The sequence below is a fragment of the Chionomys nivalis genome, chromosome 1 (genome assembly GCF_950005125.1).
Source record: "Chionomys nivalis chromosome 1, mChiNiv1.1, whole genome shotgun sequence".
Lineage (NCBI taxonomy): Eukaryota > Metazoa > Chordata > Mammalia > Rodentia > Cricetidae > Chionomys > Chionomys nivalis.
This window is the reverse complement of record NC_080086.1, coordinates 172,996,754-173,020,747: the sequence shown is the minus strand read 5'-3', so window position 1 is coordinate 173,020,747 and position 23,994 is coordinate 172,996,754. Positions and strand designations below refer to the sequence as shown.

At 45.7% G+C, this 23,994-nt stretch overlaps 1 protein-coding gene across 7 annotated transcripts in view; it reads left to right on the top strand.

Moving 5' to 3' along the window:
* Positions 1-23,202, top strand: part of Nrf1 (nuclear respiratory factor 1) — a 108,309-nt gene extending 85,107 nt beyond the window's left edge. For 5 of the 7 annotated variants that reach the window (XM_057766898.1, XM_057766887.1, XM_057766915.1 and 2 more), the window contains one exon: positions 14,338-14,595. In XM_057766898.1, the coding sequence (XP_057622881.1) occupies positions 14,338-14,594 (257 nt within the window). In that variant the 3' untranslated portion in view covers position 14,595. Of the gene's footprint in view, positions 1-14,337; positions 14,596-21,259 lie in introns of those variants that run through there. The other 2 variants (XM_057766932.1, XM_057766939.1) reach the window with 1 other exon arrangement.
* The last annotated feature ends 792 nt before the right edge of the window (positions 23,203-23,994 follow it).

The following is a 23,994-nucleotide window of genomic DNA, read 5'->3' as shown; positions in this document are numbered from 1 at the left end:
CTTTTCTCTGAGGCTGGGGGGCTTTCCTCCACTAACCTGAGTGGACGTAGGGTTGGCTTTAGCCAGAATACTGCAGGATAAAGGATATCTTACACCTGTGTATTCAGGATGCAGTGGACCATGCAGAGAATTAAGGAAAAGCTCCCTTTGTGGCTGGGACCCTGCCTCTGTTTCTTTACCTTTTCCCTTCCTCATCTACTCAGAGAGGAAGGTAGGCTCTCTAGCCATGACATTCTCCTCAAGTACAGGTGCTGTCACTGTCTGGGTCCCATCTCCTCCCCAGGCTCCCCTTTTCAGGATGACAAACTTAGAGAGAATTCTAAGTGTGCTCTGGGTATGCAGCCAGATAGATGGGCAATATAATAATATCGAATCACATTCTCTGCTATTCATTAGCAGTACTGGAAGTCGCCTCTTGTCTAGTAGTCTTCATGTTGTTGGCTATATTCTTAATAAGACCACATTTGTGATCTATGCCCCAAGAGCCTATAGTTCCAGCCAAGCATAGTGACCATGCCTGTAGTCCTACTTCTCAGAAGGCTGAGAATGGAGGGCCACTCACGCCCATGAGTTAGAGAACATCCTAGGCAATACGATAAGAATAGTATAAAAATAAAGTTTTAAAAATTAAAAAATACGAGTTCAAGGCCAACCTGGGCTACAGAGTGAGTTCCAATTCCGTAGAGAAACCCTATCTCAAAAAAAAAAAAAAAAAAAAAAAAAGATTGTTAGCTGGGCGGTGGTGGTGCACGCCTTTAATCCCAGCACTCGGGAGGCAGAGGCAAGTGAATCTTTGTGAGTTTGAGGTCAGTCTGATCTACAGAGGAAGTTACAGGACTTGCTCCAAAGCTACAGAGAAACCCTGTCTTGAACCCCGTCCAAATAATAATAAGTAGATTAATTAATTAAAAAGCTATCATTAGTCTCCCAAACAAGCCAGTGCTTGCCAAACTGAGGACCTCTGACCTGGGCTTGTCCCTTTCTCAGTCAAACTAAACTAGTGCCTTGTGCCTCATCTCATTGATTTCAGGCAAAAGCCAGTCATTTCTATCTGCTCTTAGGAACTTAACGGGTGTGATGTGGGAACGATCCTGATTGTTCCGACGTCTCTTCTGTGCTGACACTTTTCATCTAGAGTGCTGTACGGTTTACTCCGGGGTAGAGTTGGGTGTCCTCCTCATCCAGCTAATGGTAGCTGGCCAGACCATTCTTCATTCTTTCTGTGTATGTTCTTGTGGTCCTTGTCACTTGTGTATTGATAAACTCAAAGTATCTGCCAGTAAGCCAATAAGATTTTTTTGTTGTTTGTTTTTAAATCAGAAAGTTTATTATCAGGAAGACTAATGATGGTAGAATAAAATCCTGACTTGAAAATGGACACTCCCTGGGGGAAGTGCATCACAGACTCCAGAGAAGTCTAAAGAACAACCCAAATAAAAATGAATCTTCTTCTTTTTTTTTTTTTTTTTTTTTTTCGGTTTTTCGAGACAGGGTTTCTCTGTAGCTTTGGAGCCTGTCCTGGAACTCCTTTTGTAGACCAGGCTGGCCTCGAACTCACAGAGATCCGCCTGCCTCTGCCTCCCAAGTGCTGGGATTAAAGGTGTGTGCCACCACCGCCCAGCAAAAATGATTCTTCTTAGAGCCATTCAGATAGGGGTTCATGCCTGAAGAGGAGTTTGTGGGCAGAACTAGCAGGAATAGAGGATGACTGGCCTCAGAATTTGCTGGAGTAAAGTAACCTTGGTAGGTTAAGGTACTGAGAATATAAACTGTTATCCTGTAAGACAGTGTTGAAGATCATGACCCATGCATAGCAGAGGTAAAGTTCTGGGTCGTCAGGCAGACCTGATAAATGCACTCTTCACCCCTGAAGACATACTCTTTTTTTTTCTGGGCACCAGCTCTACCCAACACGACAGGAAGTTGGAACCCTAGCGTTGCTTGACTCTGTTTGTGTTCCGAGAGGCTGTGCACATCAGCCTGTTCATTTCCCTTTACCGTCCTCTTCTCTGCCAGGCCCCGGCCCCTGTACTCCCAGGACTCGTGGCCTGCAGGACCATCAGATACAGGCACTCCTTCCTATTTTACAGCTCCTGGCCACCTCAGCAACGCCTATTTTAATGTCAGAAATATTATCACAGATTCTTTCTTCCTAAAAACAAGATGAGGCCAAGCAAAACAGATGCCTGAAGTTGCTAGGTGCCCTTGCTTCTTCCTAGAGCTGTTGAACGTCTAAGCATTTCCTAAGTTAGCTGACCTCACTCTTCCAGTGAGCCAGAAGAGAAAAGACAGGACAAAGATAGGATCTGATGTGGCCTCCAGTTTGCCTTTGCTTTGTTTGGTTTTGTTTTCCTTTTGTTTGTTTATTTGTGGGAGTGTTTCAGTATTTTTTGGTCTTGCCTTTATTATAAAATTATTGATAATTCCACCCAGTTGAATAGTAGAATGTTGATGTTTGAAGTTTGTTTTTTAAATCTGGCCTTTCTTTCTGTTTCTTTAAAAAAAAAAAAAAAGTTGGGGGCTGGAAAGATGGCTCAGTGGTTAAGAGCATTGCCTGTTCTTCCAAAGGTCCTGAGTTCAATTCCCAGCAACCACATGGTGGCTCACAACCATCTGTAATGAGGTCTGGTACCCTCTTCTGGCCTTCAGGCATACACACAGACAGAATATTGTATGCATAATAAATAAATAAAAAAAATTAAAAAAAGAACAATATATGTATATTTTAAAAAAAAAGTTTTCAAGATAAATAGGACTGTATTGTCAGTGTTATTTTGTAACTCTTTTTAAAGTGTCTTAACCATTTTCTTGTCATTAAATCATTTTTCAAAAAGACATTTTATTATGCTTGATAATACTTCATGATATTGTCCATAATTAGTGAGCCATCTGTTATTAGTAATTTAGCTTACTAATAGTTTTTTTTTCCCAGTAAGATAGTATTGGTTATCTTTTTACAAGATTTTACACACCTTTATTTAGTTAGTTAGTGTCACATTGCCCATGCTTGCTTATTCTCCCATACTGGAATTGACCTGCTGCTTTGCCTTGCACTGAGCATATTAGCATGATTATAATTTTTCTCTATTTTAGGACAGGTAATAAGTTCTGTCTTATTTAATTTGCATTTTTATATTAGTAATAAATGTTGCCTTTTTCATTAATTTTTATTTTTGAAATGGGCTATTATGTTGTCCAGGCTGGCCTCAAACTGAAAGGTGGCCCTCCCACATCATCCCTAACTGCTGGGGTTACAGGCGGGAGTAAACACTGCTCAACTCTTATTTTTATCTGCATTTGTGCATTTCGTGTGACTGTTTTGTCCTGATAATGTTCTTTGTTAAATGTGTGCATATGTGTGTCATCAAAATTACAGAGAGTGAGCTTTACACTAGCTTTGAAGTTCACCTACTTGATCCCTGCGAGCTCTTAGCAGCACTCCCTGTGTTGTCTGGCTACGACCTGGGGTCTCGGCTTCCTTCAGAAGGACTGGAGACTGTGGAAACATCAAAGCTGCCAGCCTGCAGGGCATCTACAGAAGGCGCCTGTCTTGTCCTGCTCACCTTTGGGCTGCAGAGCCTGCTTTCCCCAGCTGGCCCTGGCAGCAGCTCCCTTCTTCAGCTTCCTTTAAGGCTCTGCCACAGTCTTGCTGTATCACAAGCACGTGTCCGTTCACTGCTCATCCTGCTGTGCTGTCTCTTCTCCTCTTAACATGGCCTCTTACTGACCTCTTTACTCTTTTGTTTTTTAATATTTATTTATTTATTTATTTATTATGTATACAATATTCTGTCTGTGTGTATGCCTGCAGGCCAGAAGAGGGCACCAGACCCCATTACAGATGGTTGTGAGCCACCATGTGGTTGCTGGGAATTGAACTCAGGACCTTTGGAAGAGCAGGCAATGCTCTTAACCTCTGAGCCATCTCTCCATCCCACCATTTGTTGTGTTTTAAAGCAGGGTCCCTCTACATAGCCCTGACTATCCTGGCCTGTAGGCAAGGCTGGCCTCAAGCTCACAGAGATTAAGGCATGTACTACCATGCCCTGTGTCCTCCTTACTTTTAAAATCTCTGCTTTAACTTGATCTCAACTGTATTAAAATATCTCTCTAACGTTTGGTCTTTAGGCCTTGAGACTGTGGGTTCAGTGGTAGAGAGACTGCCTGGCATGTGCAGGACCTAGGACTAAAAGGCAAGAAAAGAAAAGAAAAACTGATCGTTTTTTCTAACAAGCGTGAGGTTCTGCGAAAGGAGCAGCGTTCCAGGGGGCATCCTCACAGGAGACAATAGAAAGTACAGGCTCTAAGGCCTGCCTGTAAGCAAATGAGTACAGCTGAACACAAAGGAGCGTGCACGTGTTTTAATTTCCTGTTAAAACCTCCTTGGTGTGTATTGTAAGAACATTAGAATATCTTTAATGTGAGGTCTATAAACTGTTTCCTTCTGGGATCATAGTTGTAATCAGGTATGTAATAGAGCTACGTCTCTCTTAGGTGCACACACGCAAATTGAGATTAAGATGCTCTGCCACAGAAGGTGGGGGGGCAGGGATACAGGTCAGTAGTAGAGCATGTGCTTTGCTTGTGCAGAGCTGTGGTTCCTCAGTGAGTGGGGGAGTGGTAACAGGGTTGTTTAACTTTGTGAGTATCTGGTGTGGCAGGTTGAGAGTGGGGGATGATAAGTGCAACAGTGTATCACTAAGATGACAGCAGGCTACAGGGTAACCTCCTAAGCCTTAGCTGTGCAGTGAGATAAAGGTTTTGGTCTTTGTTCATATGGCAGTGAGCACTGAACAAGATGATGCCTGTCTAGGGCGTAGCATAACAAGTATGTAGGTACATTGCACGTGGGGCAGTGTCTCCATGTTTTACATAGACGGTCAAGCGGTACCGAGCTCACAGTGCTAGTTAGTGCAGTTGTGCTTTTCCTGGAATTCACTCTGTAGACAAGCCCAGTCTTGAACTCACAGAGATCCGCCCTGCCTCTTCCTCCCAAGTGCTGGGATTAAAGGCACGCGCCATCACCACCTGGCTATCACAGCTTTGCTTTGTTTGTTTGTTTGTTTGTTTGTTTGAGAGAGAGAGAGAGAGAGAGAGAGAGAGAGAAACAGAGAAAAGAAAAAGCCATCCGTATGACGACAGTAATTCAGAGACTGCAGACAGCAGAGTAGGAAAACCTGAGGCAGGAGTCAGTGGCAACACCTAGTCCCACTTCCTAGTCCGCTCCACTCTTCATGGCGCAGCCACTTGCTTATTTCTGCTTAGAATCCTCACGTCAGTGCGAGTTCTTCCTTGTAGTTATAGGTCCTTGGAGCCAGGTGCCCTAATGCATTTGTAATGGTACCCACAACCAAATATGGAAAGCCTGGAGGGTCCTGAGTCTGAAAGTAGCCATTACTACTGAATGAATTCCAGAGTGCACCACAAACAGATGCTGCTGAGAAGTGGGAGCATGAAACTGCTGCAGCCCTTGTTCTGTAGCACAGAAGAGCCTCCAATTCTTTATCTCTGCTCATGGGTGTTACTGAGTCTGCCTTTTGGTAGCCCAGAAGAAGAGAGGGGCTGTGCAGTAGTGAGTCTTCATCCCGGAAGCCTCTTCTCCCTCCCTTCTGACTCTGAAATCCAAAGTGCCTTCCAGAATAGCTCTCTATAGAAGGTAGTTTTCCTAACTCCGCAGTTTTTCCCATCCAGGGAGGTGTAATATTTACACTAATTAAGGGACAGCAGAAACTGTTTTGTCACACTTTTTTAGTGCCTGGGGTGTCTGTGCGCATAATATCTTCCCTCAGTTACCACTGTGGAAGTAACTACCATTGTCACTAGAGAAAAAATACTTGAGTGGGGAAGGGAGGCAAGAGCCTACTTCAGGAAGCCTCTGATGGAATTATATCCCTCAGGCATGCCGAGTTTGTGTTCTTCTGAGGTCTCAGGCCTTCCTGTCCCTGGGACATAGCCTCTAGCTCTTCACTCTGCCCCTGCAAACAGAGTGTGCTGTGGACACCTTCAAAAGAAGTAACAGTGCCTTTTGCAAGGTCTCCTGTCCCTTCCTATGGGCTAACACATCGTTTAGTATGGCATGTTGTTCTACCTGTAATTCCTGCGCTGAGGAGGCTGAGGCAGGGGGCTTACAAGTTTGAGTATAGACCACATAGTAAGTTCTGACCTTTCTGGGATGCACAGGAATACCCTGCTAGAGAGAGTTCGGGAATAGGGAATGGAGGAAGGAAAGAGGGAGAGAAAGAAAATGAGAGAGAAATTGATTCTCATCTCTGCCTTAAGATGGTAGACTGCTAGTGTGCGTTGAGATCCTTTGTGTGAAATGTTAGACTATTGTGCCTTCGTCTGTACTCTTAGTGCTCATTTGATCTGTGCTGTGGCCTTCGAATGTAGTGCTTAGCTGTTCTCGTGTTTAAAGCTAGATGCCTTCCATTTGGTTCCTTAGCACTCCAAAGGGTATTAGCAGATGCCAGCAAGCCAGCTTGACACACTTAAAGTCAATACTCTACAAAGAGATTTTTTTCTTTTTTAATATCAAATTAAGATACATAATTGAACAAATTTAATTGTAGTCATTTCTGTTCAATTCATGATTGGAAAGTAGTTATTTGGTTTTTCTCCATATTCTTGCAGGTTTAGTAAATTGTGTACAAGGGGCCTTAGCTACTGTTCACACAGGGACCCACATCATAACAGGACAAGCTTTTGGAGAATAAAGTTCTCAAAGATCTTGGGTAAAAGAGAAGACCTTCCTCTAGTTTATGCTTCTGTTAGAACTTTGAAGGAATGTCAGCATGCCTGTTATTAACTCTAATAAATTGCACAGCACAGTGTGGTTGCTTTGGGGCCTTCTGACTCTCAGGTTACCTGTATAATACAGGATTCACTTCCCTGCATCCAGCTATTCCATTTGCTTAATAAAGAGCAAATGTGCAGAGCCCAGCAGCAGCAGTCTGGCAGGAGAAGTAGTCTGAGCAGGATAAGCATGCTTCTTTTTTGTGTGGCGCTCTCTCCGTCTCCTCCAGGAGTAGGGTATCAAATGAAGGGAAGGCTGTGGCTGGAGTCGGGACTATGAATGTCTAAGTGGCACCTGCTTCATTCAATAGATCTGCTTTCCTGGGCCTCCCACTGCACATCTGCTCCTGACAAAGCCCCTTTCTCCTCCTGTTGGTCAGACTGAGAGCAAGGGCCCAGCAAGAAGACGTGCTGGTTCTGCTTTGTCAGCACAATTGCCTGTGACATTATAATTACACCAAATCTTCATTGTCAGAAGGGCTCCAATTTAGAGATTTTGAAAACCTAAATGGGGTTTTCAAAGTGAAATTGATTTTTAAAAAAATCTTTGCTGTTGTAAAGCCAGCAATTGGATCTGAGAATCACTGAAGGGATCTAAGTATGGGAACAGAGACATCGACTCTGAGCAGGGCAACAAAGGCAATGCTATCAGATTGGCTCTTCTGACTCTGTCCGCCCCGGCCTCTCCGTGGTGCTCAGTACTAACATAAGGTGCTTGTAATGATAGTGTAGTTTCTCCTGGACGGGCCTAAGGAGCAAGAAAATGTTAACCTAAATTGATAAGGTAGGGAAGAAAAGGAAAGAAAGAATTGTGATATAAAACAAGGAAATGTCCAGGAAATATATTTCTGGGTAATACAAAGTGTCCATTTTCAGATTGAGTTTCCATCTAAACAAAGGCAGCTCTTCCACGGTGTATGTCTCTGTGTCTGAGTGTGTGTGTGTGTGCGTGTGACTGACACACATCTATGATGTGGAATCGGCATACTAGAAACTCTAGAAAGGTTTTTAATATTGTAACTATTTAGGTTAATTAAAATGAAATAAGATTTAAAATGTGATTCCTTCATCACCCTCCATAGCCACTATGGTAGCGAACACACAGACTGAATGTCTCCTGTCATGAGGAATTCTCTGAGACACTGGTCTGAACTGGAAATGTGTTGGTTGCTTTAGAGTCCTTGGAGTATCTAGTGCAGTCTTGGTGAAAGAGGAGAAAGGAAGCCAGGCCGTGGTGGTGCATGCCTTTAATCCCAGCACTCAGGAGGCAGAGGCAGGCAGGTTCCAGGACAAGCTCCAAAGCTAAAGAGAAACCCTGTCTCAAAAACACATTTAAAAAAAAAAAAAAAAAAAAAAAGCCGGGCGGTGGTGGCGCACGCCTTTAATCCCAGCACTTGGGAGGCAGAGGCAGGCGGATCTCTGAGTTCGAGACCAGCCTGGTCTACAAGAGCTAGTTCCAGGACAGGCTTCAAAACCACAGAGAAACCCTGTCTCGAAAAACTAAAAAAATAAAAAATAAAATAAAATAATTTAAAAAAAATAATAAAAGAGAGAGAAAGAGGGGCTGGAGAGATGGCTCAGTGGTTAAAAGCACTGGCTGATCTTCTGGAGGTCCTGAGTTCAGTTACCAGAAACCACATGGTGGCTCACAACCATCTGTAATGAGGTCTGGTGCCCTCTTCTGGTCTGCAGGCATACAAGGAGGCTGAATGCTGTGTACATAATAAATAAATCTTTAAAAATAATAATAATAAAAAATAAAAGAGAGAGAGAGAAAGGAAGGAGTGTCTGAACATGTAGAATACCTCCTTCTAGCTATGCTACCCAGACTGTATTCTCAAGTTCTACAAAATGTTTACCTCCAAGAATTTCACCACCAACCTCACAAAAGGAAGGGGAAATGCTAATTTTAGGAATGCCTACTTTGTTTTGTTTGAGACAGACTCGCTGTGCAGCCCTGGCTGGCTTGGAACTCGCTCTGTAGACCAGGCAATCCTGGAACTCCACCTGACTCTGCCTCCCAGTGCTAAGACTCAAGGTGTGTGTCACCACCACCAGCAGGAATGAATGTCTGTTTTCAACTCCTCTCCCCAGCCTTCTCTTCTCTCCCCTCAGTTTTCATGGCCCAGCTGTGAGGACTAGAGAACGCTTTTCTCGTGAGCAGCCTCTAACAAGAGGCCATGTGAAACTCGGGGGCCACAGATGTGTAGGAATTGACATTGTATAGACAGCAAAAAGTTCAAATGTAGGTTATTGGCACCTTCCCTTCCCAGTAGACTTTAAGACCAATGTGTAAGTGGCTTTTAATCATTCCTCCTCACTCTGCTTCCAGTAGCCACTACATGGTTGCTTTGTCTCCTGGGAGAAGGCTCAAATAAAATAAATACTGTTACCTCAAGTTTAGACTATTTTCTTTTTCTGCCCTGCCCCCCCCCCCCCCCCCCCGTTTGTATTTTGTTTATCGAGACAGGGTTTAGACAGGGTTTCTCCGTAGCTTTGATGCCTCTCCTGGAACTAGCTCTTGTAGACCAGGCTGACCTTGAACTCACAGGTATCTGCCTGCCTCTGACTCCCCAGTGCTGGGATTAAAGGTGTGTGCCACCACTGCCCGGCAGTATTTTATTTTTCTAATGTATTCCTAATGCATGTAATGTTTCTTAGCACAGGTCAGCTCTGACAGTTAGAAGTCTTAGCTGTCACATATGGATTATCTCTCATGTAGATTGCTTGTGACACATTCTAAATCCTTGGGCAATTTCGAGCTAAGCGGGCCAGTGTAAGCCTAGGCTATCCCCACCATTCTCAGCCCAGCTGCTAGGAGCTTAGGAAACACAAATTAGTTTTCATATTAGCTTAATGAAGACGTAATTAGGAAGGGAGATCCGCTACAAGAAAACCATGTCACAAAGGCTGCTTGAGGAAGGCGGTGAGCGGGAGTCATCTACTCCCCTTTGGCCCAGGTAGGGACTGGCTATAAGATACACTTTTGTAAACACATGCACCATTCACGCTCAGTGAGCTGGTGTGTTCAGATGAGCTGGGTCTGGTCACTGTTTCACAGAACGCTGTGCACTGGGGTGGATGGGAAGCTGCAGAACTCTGGCAGGTTCTGGTGGACCATCTTGGCCAGTGCCTTTTAACAGTTCTATGTTCTTGTCAGGCCTCTTTATGGCAGACTATGGAGGTTCCAAGTGGATCCTGGCAAGAAGGCTGCAGGTGGGTTCATCTGTGGGGAGAGAAGGAAGCAGCTGAGGGCACAGTAGCTGCAGCAGGCCTTCCCAGGCTCTGTCTTCCGTGGATGCCCTCATTCCCTACGATACAGCCTCCCTCACCTAGTCACCTACTAGCTTTAGTAACTGTTGCTAACTGCTGCCTTTAGTGTTGTTGCTTTTTTGGTTGTTGATTGGCTGGAGTCCTTGATATAAAGCCTTGTCTCTGGGACAAGTTGGCTATGCAAGCAAAGTTCAGAAAGAATGACTCTCCGGTCAAGATGAAGTTTACAAGGCTTGGACTCCAAGATGGCGCCAGTCCTACCAGTGAAGAAGAAAAAGAAACCTTTAGATGTCAAAGTGAAGCAGCTGCCATGCTAGCCATGGATATGGGATTTCACTCCTAAAGGCATCGTGGAGCATTTCTAAGTGGTCACTACAGCACATGCAGGAGTCAGAAGAAAGGAAGCACTGCTAGGGTGGCTTGGTGCTGGTAGCCTACGTCCTTTTCAGCTATGAAGAACGCAAACCTGAACAGCAACCATATAACCACTGAATAGGGAACAGTGCCCAGGGTGCACTCTGAATCATGATCGCCTCACCCCAGCGCCTGTGTGGGGAACTCCGTCTTTGCTGACTCATTTCCTACCCTCAGAATTGACACCCAATAAAAAGTGACTGTTTTTGCAGAAAAGATGAGGCTTTACTGAGGTAGCTGTCTTTCTGGGTGACTGTCGAGCTGTGAAACTGTCCAGTTACCACTCCTTTCCGCACTCCGGGGAACTCCTCATCTCTGCAGTAAAACTCAGCGTGGTGACTTCTGAGCAGATGCAAGCCACTGCTGTGTGGTTTGTAGCCCTGCTCTCACGCCCCTGCCTTCTCTGTGTAGCTTGATCACACATTCTGAGCTGTGTTCTGCACATTCCTTTTTTTTTTTTTTTTTTTGAGACAGAGTTTCTCTATAGCTTTGGTTCCTGTCCTGGAGCTAACTCTTGTAGACCAAGCTGGCCTCGAACTCACAGAGATCTGCCTGCCTCTGCCTCCCGAGTGCTGGGATTAAAGGCGTGCGCCACCACCGCCCGGCAGTTCTGCACATTCTAATTGAAGGCTGGTCCTTGCTTATATTTTCAGGAGAGCCTTTATGGTCAGCAAGCCTAGAGTTTAGTCTACAGGATAATAAACCACAGGGGATCCAATACCAAAGCCCAAACCTCATTTCATAGTGTTCCCGAGCATCCCCACAGTGGTCAAGAGGAAATAATGAGTGTATATTTCCAAGCTCTCTTCTGAGATATATGTACTAAAAATTAAAGATAAATTTAGTTTTAATATTTGATTTATGTCGGGAGCAAGAGGAGTTTCTACCAAGACAGCACACAAATAAAGGCTAAATGGCCCCTGCTCCCTGCCTTGCTAGCATAGGGCTGCCTGGGCCTCTCTTCAGTTTGAGGTTGGCATTCTTTTCATGACTTTCCATTCTTGTCCTCTGTCTGTCTTCTTTCTGTTTGGTCTTCATTTAGACCTCCGCCTCTGTCTCCCACCTGCTGGACTACCTTCCCTGCCAGGTAACCAGTCTTAATTTGATTTGTGTGATGGTGCCTTTCTTTAGACATCAGCCACTGGTGTATTTTTTCAAGAAAGATTTTCCTCCCCTTGCTTGTCCTAAGAACATGACAAGTTTTTTTGGTTTTGATTTTTCAAGACAGGGTCTCTCTACAGTGTTGGCTGTCCTTTGTAGACCAGGCTGACCTTGAACTCACAGAGATTCACCTGCCTCTTTCTCCCAGGTGCTGGGAGTAACGGCCTGCACCACCACCACCTGGCAAGAACTTGAGGAGTTTTATGATGGGAGAGTGGTTGGTTTAATTCTTTGTTCTCCCCCACTTTTTCAGATATATTTAGTTTTGTATGAATGAGTGCTTTCCCTACATGTATATATACACATGTGCAAATGGCGCCTGCAGGTCAGAAGAAGGGCATCAGATTCGCTGGAACTGGAGTTGAGGTTAGTTGTGAGCCATCATGTGGGTGCTGAAAATTAAGCCATCTCTCCAGCCCTTTCTTGTTCATTATCTGTCCTGGTCATAGACTGGATTCTCCACCAGTGTTCTTGTACATATATTAGCCTTCTAGTTAACGAGCTACAGAAGGAAGCCAGGTGGTGGCGCACGCCTTTAATCCCAGCACTTGGGAGGCAGGGCCAGGTGGATCTCTTGAGTTTGAGGCCAGCCTGGTCTACAGAGCTAGTTCCAGGACAGCCAGGGCTGTTACACAGAGAAACCCTGTCTAAAAAGACAAAAAATAAAGAATAAAATAAATACAGAAGGCATTACAACATCATTTCCTTTTAGTTTTAAGAATCATTTCTCAGTCAAGTGTGGTGGCTCACACCTGTAATTTCAGCACTCAGGAGACTGAGGCAGGAGGATAGCTGAGTGTAAGGCCAGCCAACACCATATAGTGATTTCCAGACCAGCCAAGTCTACAGTATGAAACCTGTCTCCAAAAGAAAGAATAAATTTTTCCACCAACTGTTGTGTTTGTTTTGTGTAGATTTTTCTCTCTCTCATGACCGTCCATGTTCTCCCAACTAAAGATATTTCCACAGCCAACTCACAAGACCTTTGGCCTGAAAGGTTGAATTACAGCAAACAACAATTCCCAAAGGTTTCCCAGCTTGGAGGGCAAATGAAAGGCCCATTCTTCTGAAAGCTGTCTGTCCTGCCCTATCTTGTCGTGGGGTAGGGGGAGGGAAAGCTGTGGTGCTGAGTGGCCAGCCAGTCCTGATGCCCTGGGTTCTGTTTGATTCATGTCTATCCTGTTTACTGCTGAAGAGTTGTTGATAATATATTATACCTGATCATGCATATATATAACACACTTAGGTCAGCGCCAGGGATTGTGCCCAGAGACCTGCATATGTTAGACAAGTATTTTACTGCAGAGCTACATCCCCAGCTCCTGTCCATCCTGTGTTTAACTTTGGTTTGCCCAGGATTGCTCACTCACCTGTGCACTGGGTTGGCAGCTGCTTTGTCTCCCTCATAACGGTTCCCGTGCTATTGAGACCGCTGCTGTGCTGCAGATGGAGATTGCCTGCCGCTTCTCTCGGCGTGATTCCATGACCTTTAGCTCAGATCTGTGTCTTTGGAGGCCTTTGGCAAATGATATGTTGCAAAGTGTGTGCTGTTTCCACTTGTGTGCTGCTCCCTGGGAGCGCTAGACTTCTCACAGTCGTCTTGAAAAGGAACAGACAAGTACTGTAGACCTCTGTGTGCCGGACACTGTTCCAAGGGTTCAGCATCCCCTTGAGATTAGTAATTAGCATTTTACATATGAGGAAACTAATGCCCACAGACTTTGAATGACAGAAATCAAACAGGTCTTTGTGACTAAGAACCCTTTAATAAGATAGCCTATAGGGTAAAATGGCTTTCCCATGCAAAGTCCCAGATTTCCACAAAATATTTGACTACAGCACCTTAAGGATGATGTGAAGAAAGCTGGTCATTCTAGAGCAGAGCAAAGCAGTCTGCAGAGGGCAGGGCTGTAAGGAGTGTAGCCCAGTTTCTAAAGAGTCACCAAGAATGTGATCGATTCTGTCACAATGTGTCCTATTAGTGAGCAGCTACTGGGCTTAGGCTGCTCGGTATTTAGTGACAGGCCTGTCAGCAACTGAAGTGAGCAGACTTGTAAAGAGAGACCCAGCAGCTACTCGGAAGCAGGGCAGGTCCACGCAAGTTTGAGTGAATGGTGCAGCCCACGACATCACAGGAGGCAGAGAACAGAGCGGACTGTGTGTCTGCTCGAGCCCCCTGGATTGTCAAAAGAGTCTGACTTCAATCTGCAGGAATAATCTAGGCAGGGAGGGGCTGGGTGGTGGTGGTACACACCTTTAATCCCAGCACTTGGGAGGCAGGGGATCTCAGTGAGTTCGAGGCCAGCCTGGTCTACAAAGCGAGTTCCCGGACAGCCAGGACGGTTACACAGAGAAACCTGTCTCAAAAAGAAAAAGAGCCCTAGGCAGGGAAATATGCCTGAACAAGTATGTGTAGCATTTAGGGTGTTGACGGAACAAACAGGCTTGTGATGGAGGGACAATGCTGACAATTTGGGGCCAATTAGTGTGTACTTGCTCCAAATTCAGCTAACCTGGCATGGTGGTTGTGTGGTCTCAGCATCTGGGAAGCGGAGGCAGTAGCATTGAGAGTTTGAGACTACCCTGGGTTAAAGTGCTGAGGAGAAGCAGAAGTACCCGGACGTGAGCTTGAGTGCTTTACCGGAGACCACTAAGGCTGGGTTGACAGCACGCCAACTAGAATACTTTCTCACGCAGGCCCAGATGACGTTCATGCATGGACCATCAGGAAAGCCGTGAAGGCTCATCGGGCTGCAGGAAAGATTCATACAGATTTTGGAAAGGGATTCATTATGGCGGAAGTAATGAAAGACGAAGATCTTAAAGAGGAAAGTTCTGACAATGCAGCTATGGCTGCCGGGAAGTACAGACAACAAGGCAGAACTTACGTTGTTGAAGATGGAGATATTATCTTCTTCAAATTTAATTCACCTCAGCACCTGAAAAAGAAATAAAGTTTAGCTCTTAACTTTAGCATATGTATGGTTTTGGTTTTGACTTTGGGGTAGTTGTTTTTGTTTTTAGCTCAAGTGTCCGTTACCTGAAGGCACACAGTTGGCGTGGGACTCTTGTAAAAATCGTTACATTAAAATAGAAGTTGAGTTCTGGTTTCCTTTTGGAAGGAGAGTTTGGTTGGAGTGGAAGCAACAGTCAGGAGTGCTCACTGTCCTAACAACCAACCCACCCCATGAGCATCAGTGGATCTGGTCCAAGGGACCTAGTGCCCTCTTCTGGCTTCCAGGGGTACCTCACACTTGCCATTTGCTTACACGGATGCATATAGACACACAAGTTAATAAAAACATTTTTTTAAAAAGGGGGAAGGAAGGAGAGCTGGCATGAGTTTGTGTATTGGATGTGAAGTCAAGGGTGGTGAGGGAGGCTTCAGAAACTTGAACCTGAGCAACGGGAAGGATGTACTTGCCATGTACTGAGGTAAGGAGGAGAGAGAAGGCGGGCTCCCTGTCTCTGCTTATCAAGACAGGGCAGGCTCAGGTCTCATTCCAGAGGAAACATTTTCTAGGCTAACCATTCCTTCAGGGGGTTGGAGTGTTAATTAGAAGATCCTAGTAGTGAGACCTGGCTCTCTGAATTCCCCTTTCACCTCTGTTCTCATTTGGACAGTGCTGCCATGGTTTACCATGGAGCCTGAAGAGGCAGCAGTGAGCCCTGGAAGGATTGCCATTTGTCAAGGGTGTTCTGGGGCATGGAAAGGCTTTGGGGTGTGGGGGTTGGTTTTGACTTTGAGACATGATTTCACCCTTTAGCCTGGGCTGACTTCAAATCCTCCTGCCTCCACTTCTCGGGTGCTTATCTTTGTTTTGTTTTTTGTTTGTTTGTTTGGATTTTTTGTTTTGTTTTTTGGTTGGGTTTTGGTTGTTGTTGTTTTGAGAAGGGTTTCTTTCTCTGTAGCTTTGGAGCCTGTCCTGGAACTAGCTCTTGTAGACCAGGCTGGCCTCAAACTCACAGAGATCCGCCTGCCTCTGCCTCCCGAGTGCTGGGATTAAAGGCGTGCGCCACCACCGCCACCCGGCTCAAGTGCTTATCTTGGACATCTATCACCACAGTCTATAGCTGCTGGGTGTTGTTATCACATTTACTTGTTTGGTGCGTGCGTGCGTGTGTGTGTGTGTGTGTGTGTGTGTGTGTGTGTGCACACCCCAGGGCACACAAGTGGAGATCAGAAAACCACTTATTGAAGTCCTTTCTCTCCGTCACGTGAGTCCTGGGGATTGAACTTGGGTTGTTAGGTTTGGTGGTAAGCACCTTCACCTGCTGAGCCATCTTGCTTGTCCTTGCATTTTGTTTTTTTGGTAGACTTTTTTTGTGGGGGAGTCTCATTTTGTGGCTCTAATGGACCTAGAACTGGCTGTGTAGACCAGACTGACCTCATACAGAAATTCACCTGCTTCTGCCTCCCAGGTGCTGGAATTGAATAAATGACTTACAGCTGGGCATCATATCTGTGCCATGAATTTGAGACCAGCCCAGGTCAAATTATAATAAACTTTGAATTTAAAGAAACAGTTTAGATTTGCTAAACTCTGGTATTTGTGTGACTTTGACGTTTTGGAATATGAGTCTTGAGGACATTGTGAATCTGTGCCTTCCTGATAGGCCCAAGGTTCTGCTGATAGAGTGCTCATTTATGAAAGATTTCATCCTACATCTCTCTCTGGGGTCATAGCACAAATCCAGGAGCATGCAGCCACACACAGCAAGGAGTCTGGTTACTAAGACAGCACTGGGTCTCCCTGGAAAGGAAAAAGAACTTCAGGCCCTTAAAGTAGAACATGAAGGGCTTCCTGTTGCTTAATCAATTGAAATGACCCAGAACGCAAGTATGGATTAGCGTGTGTCCCTAGATTAGGGCTAATAGGGGCAGCCTGAGCAGATGCAGGGACACTCCCAGACTGATTACTGTACCTCAGCATTTAATCATCTCTTCCAAGGGCAGCCGCCTGACTTAGTGTGTACTGGGTTTCCAAGCTTTTGGCCCCTCCCCCATGCTGTGGACGTAAAGACTGCTAGGTCAGAGACTGGGGAGATTTAATCTAATCCCATGTCCAAATGCCTGCGTGGGTGTTTGTGTGGGAGAGAGATCTTAAAATCAGCACATGAAGATGGCAATACATTTATGTTATTTAAGGTGGACATAGACCAAAAAAAAGGCAGGAGTTGAGTTTTCAACGCCTTTGAGGTTATGCAATGACCCTGTATATGGAATTTCTGTCTTTGAGACCCCTTTAAGCTATGTGGTGCCTGTCACAGTTACTCACCTTGAGACAGCTTTCTGTGGAAGTCATTTCAGAACTCAGTTGTTGGGGCTGAACTGACTTCTTCCCTGAGTTATGTGAAATAACAAAATGCAGTCTGTAAAAAAATATTTTATTTGGATAGGTGACTTCTTCCCTGAGTTATGTAAAATACACAAAATGCAGTCTGTAAAAAAATATTTTATTTGGATAGGTCTTGGGTATGGTATTTTTTGTTTTTGCTTTTAGGAGAAAATGTCTCACTATTTATTCCAGGCTGGTCTTGAACTTGAGGCAGCCCTACTGACTGCTGAGATCACCCTGGAGCAGCCACTCTTAGCTGTGATTGACATTTGAGTTTTCATTTGTGAGTGTGGAAAAATGCATGGAGCACCTGCTCACTGTTAGGGACTCAGTGATAGACTTGGTCACTTCTTAAGAAATTTGCAATCGAATTGAAACCAAAATATGCAAACAATGATAATATGTAAGATTGTTCCTCTGTAGAAGACTGGGCACAGTGCCATGGAGCTACCAGGGAAAAGGACCCAAACCATTGGAGGGCAGAGACTGGAAGAACCAGCGAACAAGTCAAGGACAGGTGCTGCAGAAGTCATGGTGTGCACAAGCATAGAGGTACTTGTGGAGAAGATCAAGTGCATCGAAGCCTTTACAGGCCGAAGCATAGTGGGTGCAGCATCTCTTCCTAGCACTTGGCAGAAGGATCAAAGGTTCAAGGCCAGCTTGTGCTCCATATTGAGATCCTGCCTCAAAGCAAGAAGATAGACTAGAGTAATCTTGAGTGCCTTGAGCACCCCGCCAACAGACTGCTGTGGGCTTTGGGGTCATGTTAACATCACTGACTGGGAGACTAGATGGCTAAGCAACGTTGTATATATAAAAGTAACTTCTGTGGCAAGGAAGGGTGAAGGGACAGAATTGATTCAGCACTTAAAAGCCATTTGGAGCCTGGCGGTGTGGTGGCACACACCTTTAAGCTTAGCACTCAGCACGCAGAGGCAGGCGGATCTCTGATCTCTTGTGGTCTACAGAGCTAGTGCCAGAACAGGCTCCAAAGCTACAGAGAAACCCTGTCTCAAAAACACCAAACAAAACCCATTTGGACTGGTTCAGAAGAAACCCGAAGTCACAGCTCTCGTTCCTTCCACTGCTGGCTTTTCCCTGTCACACAGAGGAGACTCTCACTGACTCTGCCTTTGTTTTGTTAACACACCCGTATAAGTGGGGTTTTAAAAGTGACTGTCGTCAAAACCAACCTGTCAAGCCCTGCTTCATGTTGTGCCATCAAGTGCTTATCCCTAAATTGGCAAGACTGACTCCTAGAAAATGCTCACACACAGTTAATACTATGAAATCAGATTTTCTTTTGCATTGATTTCTTTCGGTTTAGATCCCCCCTCTCCCTCCACCACCTGGGCAGGCACACACATGTGGATGCATGCCACCAAGTGTAGGTGATGGTCAGAAGACAACTTGTAGGAGTGAGTGCTCACCACCACATGGGTCCCAGGAATTGAACTCAGGTCATCAGGCTTGGTGACAAGGACTCTCACTCACTGGGCCTACTAACTGGCCCAAAGCTTCCGCCTCCCCCACCTCACCCTTCTCTCTCTCTCTCTCTCTCTCTCTCTCTCTCTCTCTCTCTCTCTCTCTCTCTCTCTCTCTCTCTCTCTCTCTCTAGGTCTCATTATTTGCCATGGCTGACTCGGAACTCACGTGTATATCAGATTTGCCTCCAGCTCACAGAGGTGCACCCGCCTCTACTTCCCAGGTGCACTCATTTTTATTTTCAGGTGCAACTCTAGCCAGGATTGCCGCCTCTGGCAGCGTCACAGAGCTTAATAAAACCAGCCCAAGTATGGTACCACATAAAGTCACACACAGCTGGAGAGCATGAGAGGGGACCCAAATTTATGGCCACTTTTATGGGGGTCTTAAAGTCGAGCTGCTAGATAGATAACCAATCTTGGCACTTGAATATGGACTGGGCACAGAAACTAGTGCCATGGCCTACTATAACTGCGGTACCTGGCTTTGCCTCTTCCAGTGGCTCCTGACGCTTAGACCCAGCTCTGTTCCTTGCCTCGCTCCCATTTCTCTCTTCAGGATCTCCAAAGTCCGTGTGGCTGCCATCTGAGGTTTCTGTGCACATTCTTTCAAACTTCCTGAGAAAGTGTGTGTGGGCAGCCAGAGTGTTGAGCCCTATCTAAAGCTGTGTGGTCTGTAGTTCACACAGATCACTGTAACTGGGTATGGGATTCTAGGCTGCGAGCTATTCTGGAATACTTGAACCAGGGTGCTTGAAGGCATGACTCCATCATCTTAGCTTCTAGGTTTACCACAGAGTCCTGTATTCTCATGCCCAGTTTTTTCATATGCTCCCCCTCTGTACTTCATTTTTTCTGGAATCTTTTGGGCTTTTCACTGTTTCCCTCATGTTCCGAGATGTGTCTAGGTGTCTGGGTCTCTCGTCATCCATTGTACCAGGTGTACCAAGTGGCCTTTTCCGTGACAAGTTCATTTTCTTAGTAACAGAAGTTTTCTTGTGTGTCTAATTTCCCTACTTTCTAATCTTTTCTGAATTTGGAAGATTTCTTCGTTATCTTACAACTTTTGGAATGTGTTTAATTTATTATACTTTTTATTTTTAAAATACCTCACATTTTTCTAATTAGTTGTAGGATTTTGGAGGAGTTGTTTAGGGGTTTGTTGTTGCTGCTGTTATTCTTATGTGACGGTCTATATGTAGCCCAGATTGGTTTCAAACCCACAATTCTCCTGTCTCAGTCTCCTGGATGCTAGGATTATAGACATACCCCCATCACAGGTCTTGGGGTTTGAGGTTGATTGGTTGATTGGCTGGTTTCTTGGATGGATGGTTGGATGGATGGATGGTTGGTTGGCTGGCTGGCTGACTGGTTAGTTGGCTGGTTGGTTGACTGATTACCTGGTTAGTTTGAGTAGCTGTTGTTTGTGGTTTTAGGGATCTAACTTAGAGTTGGATAAGATTTCTTCTACTGAGCTATACTCCCAGCTCTATATTTTGTATTTCTAAAATGGAGTTTCCTATGTTATGTCTTAGGCTAGTCTGAAACTCCTGGCCTCAAGTGATGCGCCTGTCTCACACTCCCACAGCAGGTGTGGGTTTGTTTTTTGTTTTGCTTTGTTTTGTTTTTAATAGATCCCATTTTAAGACAATCTCTGAGGATACTAGGCTGTGCCAGCACTTATTTGTTTTCTTCCTAAGTTGTCTTTGTATAGTCCTGTGCCCCTTAAGAGAGATATATCAGAATGATGCTGCTTCCCAGGTTGTTCAGGGCCAGAGCTAGGCAGCTTTTCTTCGGGCTAAATCTCAGATGTCCTGTCTGAGTGGTCTAGATGTTACTAACCCACTCAGCTAAACACTCATTTCACACTAACTCCTGCTATCAGCCTCCTCCGCCTTCCTGCAAGATCTCGTGGGGGTTGGGGCAGGGATTATATCTTCTGCTTCACTGACAGAACTACTCCTGTGCTGTGCGGCTTCCCAAGCATAGCCCTTCCCTGTTCGTTGTAATTCTACTTCCAACGGGAAGACAAGACCAAAGCACACGATTATTTGGCCCAAGTTAACTGGAACTGGGCCACCCTTCTCGAAGGTTCCATGCCGGTTGTTTGTGCAGTGGCTCTGCTCTAAGTAATGGTGGCGCTGGGAGATGATAGATTGGGGGGTTGTTGATTTTTTTTTTTTTTAGTTAACCCTAAAATGGTTTTGAAATTATACCAGCCTATGAAATTCTAAAATTAGTAGATAAATAGGCTAGTTTAGTTTGGTTTTGTTTCTTCTATACCCTTGACTCTGGAGGAAGGGACATAGATGGACCAGTGGCCAAACACCAGGACAGAAGACAGAAATGTGTGTTTTCGTTGTTTCTTTTCAAGCTGATGGAAGCTCGAGCTTGGGCACTAGAGAGCTGAAAGAGACAGCAGCTTAGCAGAGGATCAGAACGGCGGGCGACCTGTGGCTGGAGGCAGGCAGGTCTGTGTGGAAGTGTCTCCACACTTCTCTTTCTTAGAAGTTTCTTAAAGAACTAAAACGAACTGCCACGGCCCCCACACACACAGCATATAGGAGGCAGAGATGGTAGGGTTCAGAGTTCAAGGCCAACCTGGGCTCCACAACCAGCCCCTCTCTAACTTAAAGGAAAAAAAAAGAATTGAAACTTATCTGTGCCAGGGAAGCAGGTGAGTCACTAGCTGGGGCTGGCAGACGCTGGTAGCCTGAAGGAGCAGGGCCAGTTGCCCCCGCCAGCACCTGGGTCCTGAGCACTGGCCCTACCAACGGTCTTGCTTTGTCTCTCCAGGCCTGGTCCAGATCCCTGTGAGCATGTACCAGACTGTGGTAACCAGCCTTGCCCAAGGCAACGGGCCAGTGCAGGTGGCCATGGCCCCAGTAACCACCAGGATATCGGACAGCGCAGTCACCATGGACGGCCAGGCTGTGGAAGTGGTGACATTGGAACAGTGACGCGCAGCCCTATCGTGGCATCGTTTTCTAGTCTACTTCAATTTTTTTACATGTTTGCAGAGGTGCAATCAAATGGAATTAAGTCTCTCGACTTGGAAAGAAAAGTTTTGGTAACCTTTTTTTAAAAAGGACGAAAGGCAGCAGACTTTGGAATCACATTTTTTTAAAGCACCACTTCTGGGATTTGGTGGAGCGAGAAACCACACCGATTTCACTGTCCCAAAAAAGCCAAATTGTGGCCGGACATATTGTGCGGAAACGTGTGTATACTTATGTGTGTGTATGTGTGAGTGTGAATATATGTATATGTGTACATATGGACATACACATTTGCATATGTGTATAAAGTATATATGTACATACATATATATGTATGAAACCCGCATGGAATTAACTGTATGAAATCAAGGTGAACTGTGGAAAAATAACCCACCCAGTGTAGTGGGTGGTAGGGTACATGGCCAGACACAGTCACCTGGTTTTCGTTCATACCAGGGTCATGCATTGAGCTACTGACAAACTCAGGCAGAGGTGACCACGTCCTTCACCAAAGCTGCCTCCCAGTGGCCGCCTAGAACTCTGCTAGATTCAAGCGAGGGGAGGAAGATCCAGGACGCAATGCAGTCCAGAAAGTGCTTAAGGGAGTCCAGTCACCACGCAGAGACTCTTCAGGCTGGCCCAGGTGCTGACCTTGCCTCAGGCAGGTAAATGCCCTACAGGCTCCTGGCAGGGGCAAGAAATCTGTCCTCTGGTTCCCACCTCCTCCCTTCCCGGGAATCCTTGGTCTAATAAATCCTTGACTAATAAAGAGTTGCTCTGGTTGCCAGGGCAGTCCGGAACCAGTTCCCTGTGAACTGAAGGCAGCAGGAGTGTTGGGGGGCTAAGGAAATGCTTGTGGAGCAGGCGGGTGTAAATGCAGGTGTGTGTGTGTGTGTGTGTGTGTGTGCTGGGGAGAGAATGAGGAGAGTATGGGAGAGCGGGAAGGGAAGGAGGGAGAAAACTTAATAAACCAGGGTGCACCCATGGGAGCCGTGCTCTCCCGCTGTCTAGTACGTTAGCAGAGGAGACTGCCCCGCAAAGGACCTCTGCCTGAAGGCTGGCCGTCACAGGGCGGCAGGACAGAAGGGACCATGTTCCTGGTGTGGCCCTGCTCCAGGAGGACTCTGCAAGGACGTTTTCCCAGGCACATCCCGGCAGCCCAGGCTGGCACAGCTTTCCTGCTCACAGTGTGGACTGGACTGAGCGTTCTCTGCCGGTGTGGCCTGTGCTTCAGCCACCAGCCCTGAGTCTCCAGGGGCTAATTCATCTGACTTCTTGACAAGCCAAATCTCCGCTCCTCGCGTACAGGGACAACTCTTCCTCCCTCCTCCCGGGTCCTCCCATGTGTGTGATAGTGTATTTAATGTGCTGTTCTGGTTTTTTGTTTTTTAATGAGACATTAAAAGATTCTTCATGTCTTGCTCAGCCTTTGAGAAAAGTTTCCAATTCTTATATTTGCTTGTTTTATATAAAACTATCCAATGTTTTTTGTATGTTCTTTTCTGTACGTAATGGGGGAGGAGCGGGAGATTTGCATATAAACAGCCCTGGTTCTACAATTTGTTATTTTTTTAATTATTATTTTTTATCATATATTGTGAAGCCGTTCAGGGGCTTTAAGGTCCGTGTTCCTTTGTGGTAAAATAACCTCCCAATAGTTTGAGAAATTGCCAAGAAGAAACAAGCAAGACCCCAGTAGCAGAGCATGGATTCTGTGTTGTTCTCCATTCTGTCTAAACTGCCTCATTCAATAAATAGTTTAAATGTGGCAATAAGACGTGACCCTCTCTGCAGCAGCCTCGGCCTCTTGGGGGTGGGGGAGGGTGGCTCGTCCTTTTCAAAAGACATGTGCTAGAGGTCTTTACATGGAACGTTCCAGGGGCTCCGGGAGGCTCCAGGAATGTGCTGGGTGAACTCTTGTTTTCTATATTATGGTGTTGTGGAACAGTCATACTTCAGCAAACCTCATGATAAGCCAGGCAGCGGTGGTGCAAGCCTTTAATCCCAGCATGCAGGAGGCAGAGGCCATTCTGGTCTACCAAGTAAGTTCTAGGACAGGCTCCAAAGCTACAGAGAAACCCTATCCCCCCCCCCCCAAAAAAAAAGAAAGCCTCAAGGTCACGGTGTGAGGGCTCCACTCGGGGTGTGGAGGGTCCCCCCAGTGAGTGTTTGATACAGGAATGTCCTCAGAGCACAAGGCGCTGCGTTGCTCCTATGTCCTCATGTCTTGGTTTCTCACACAGCCACACGCCTCACTCCCTCACTGTTTTAAGATGGCAACTGCCACTCCGCTGTCTCCTGCCACACCCTAGCTTGGACACTTCCCAAAAGTCTCTGGCTTTCTTACTCACCCCGAATGCCCATTCTCTGCCCATTTTTGTTAGTAAATGGCTCTGCGTTTCCTTCTGGTAGGATTAAAGAGTAACAGAAGAACGAGGACACGTTTTCCTTTGGTGTTTAACCTTGGCTCAGTAATGTCAGGTGCCTGCTTCTCCGCGTGCATACATGGTGCACCGCCATCCATGTTCTCCA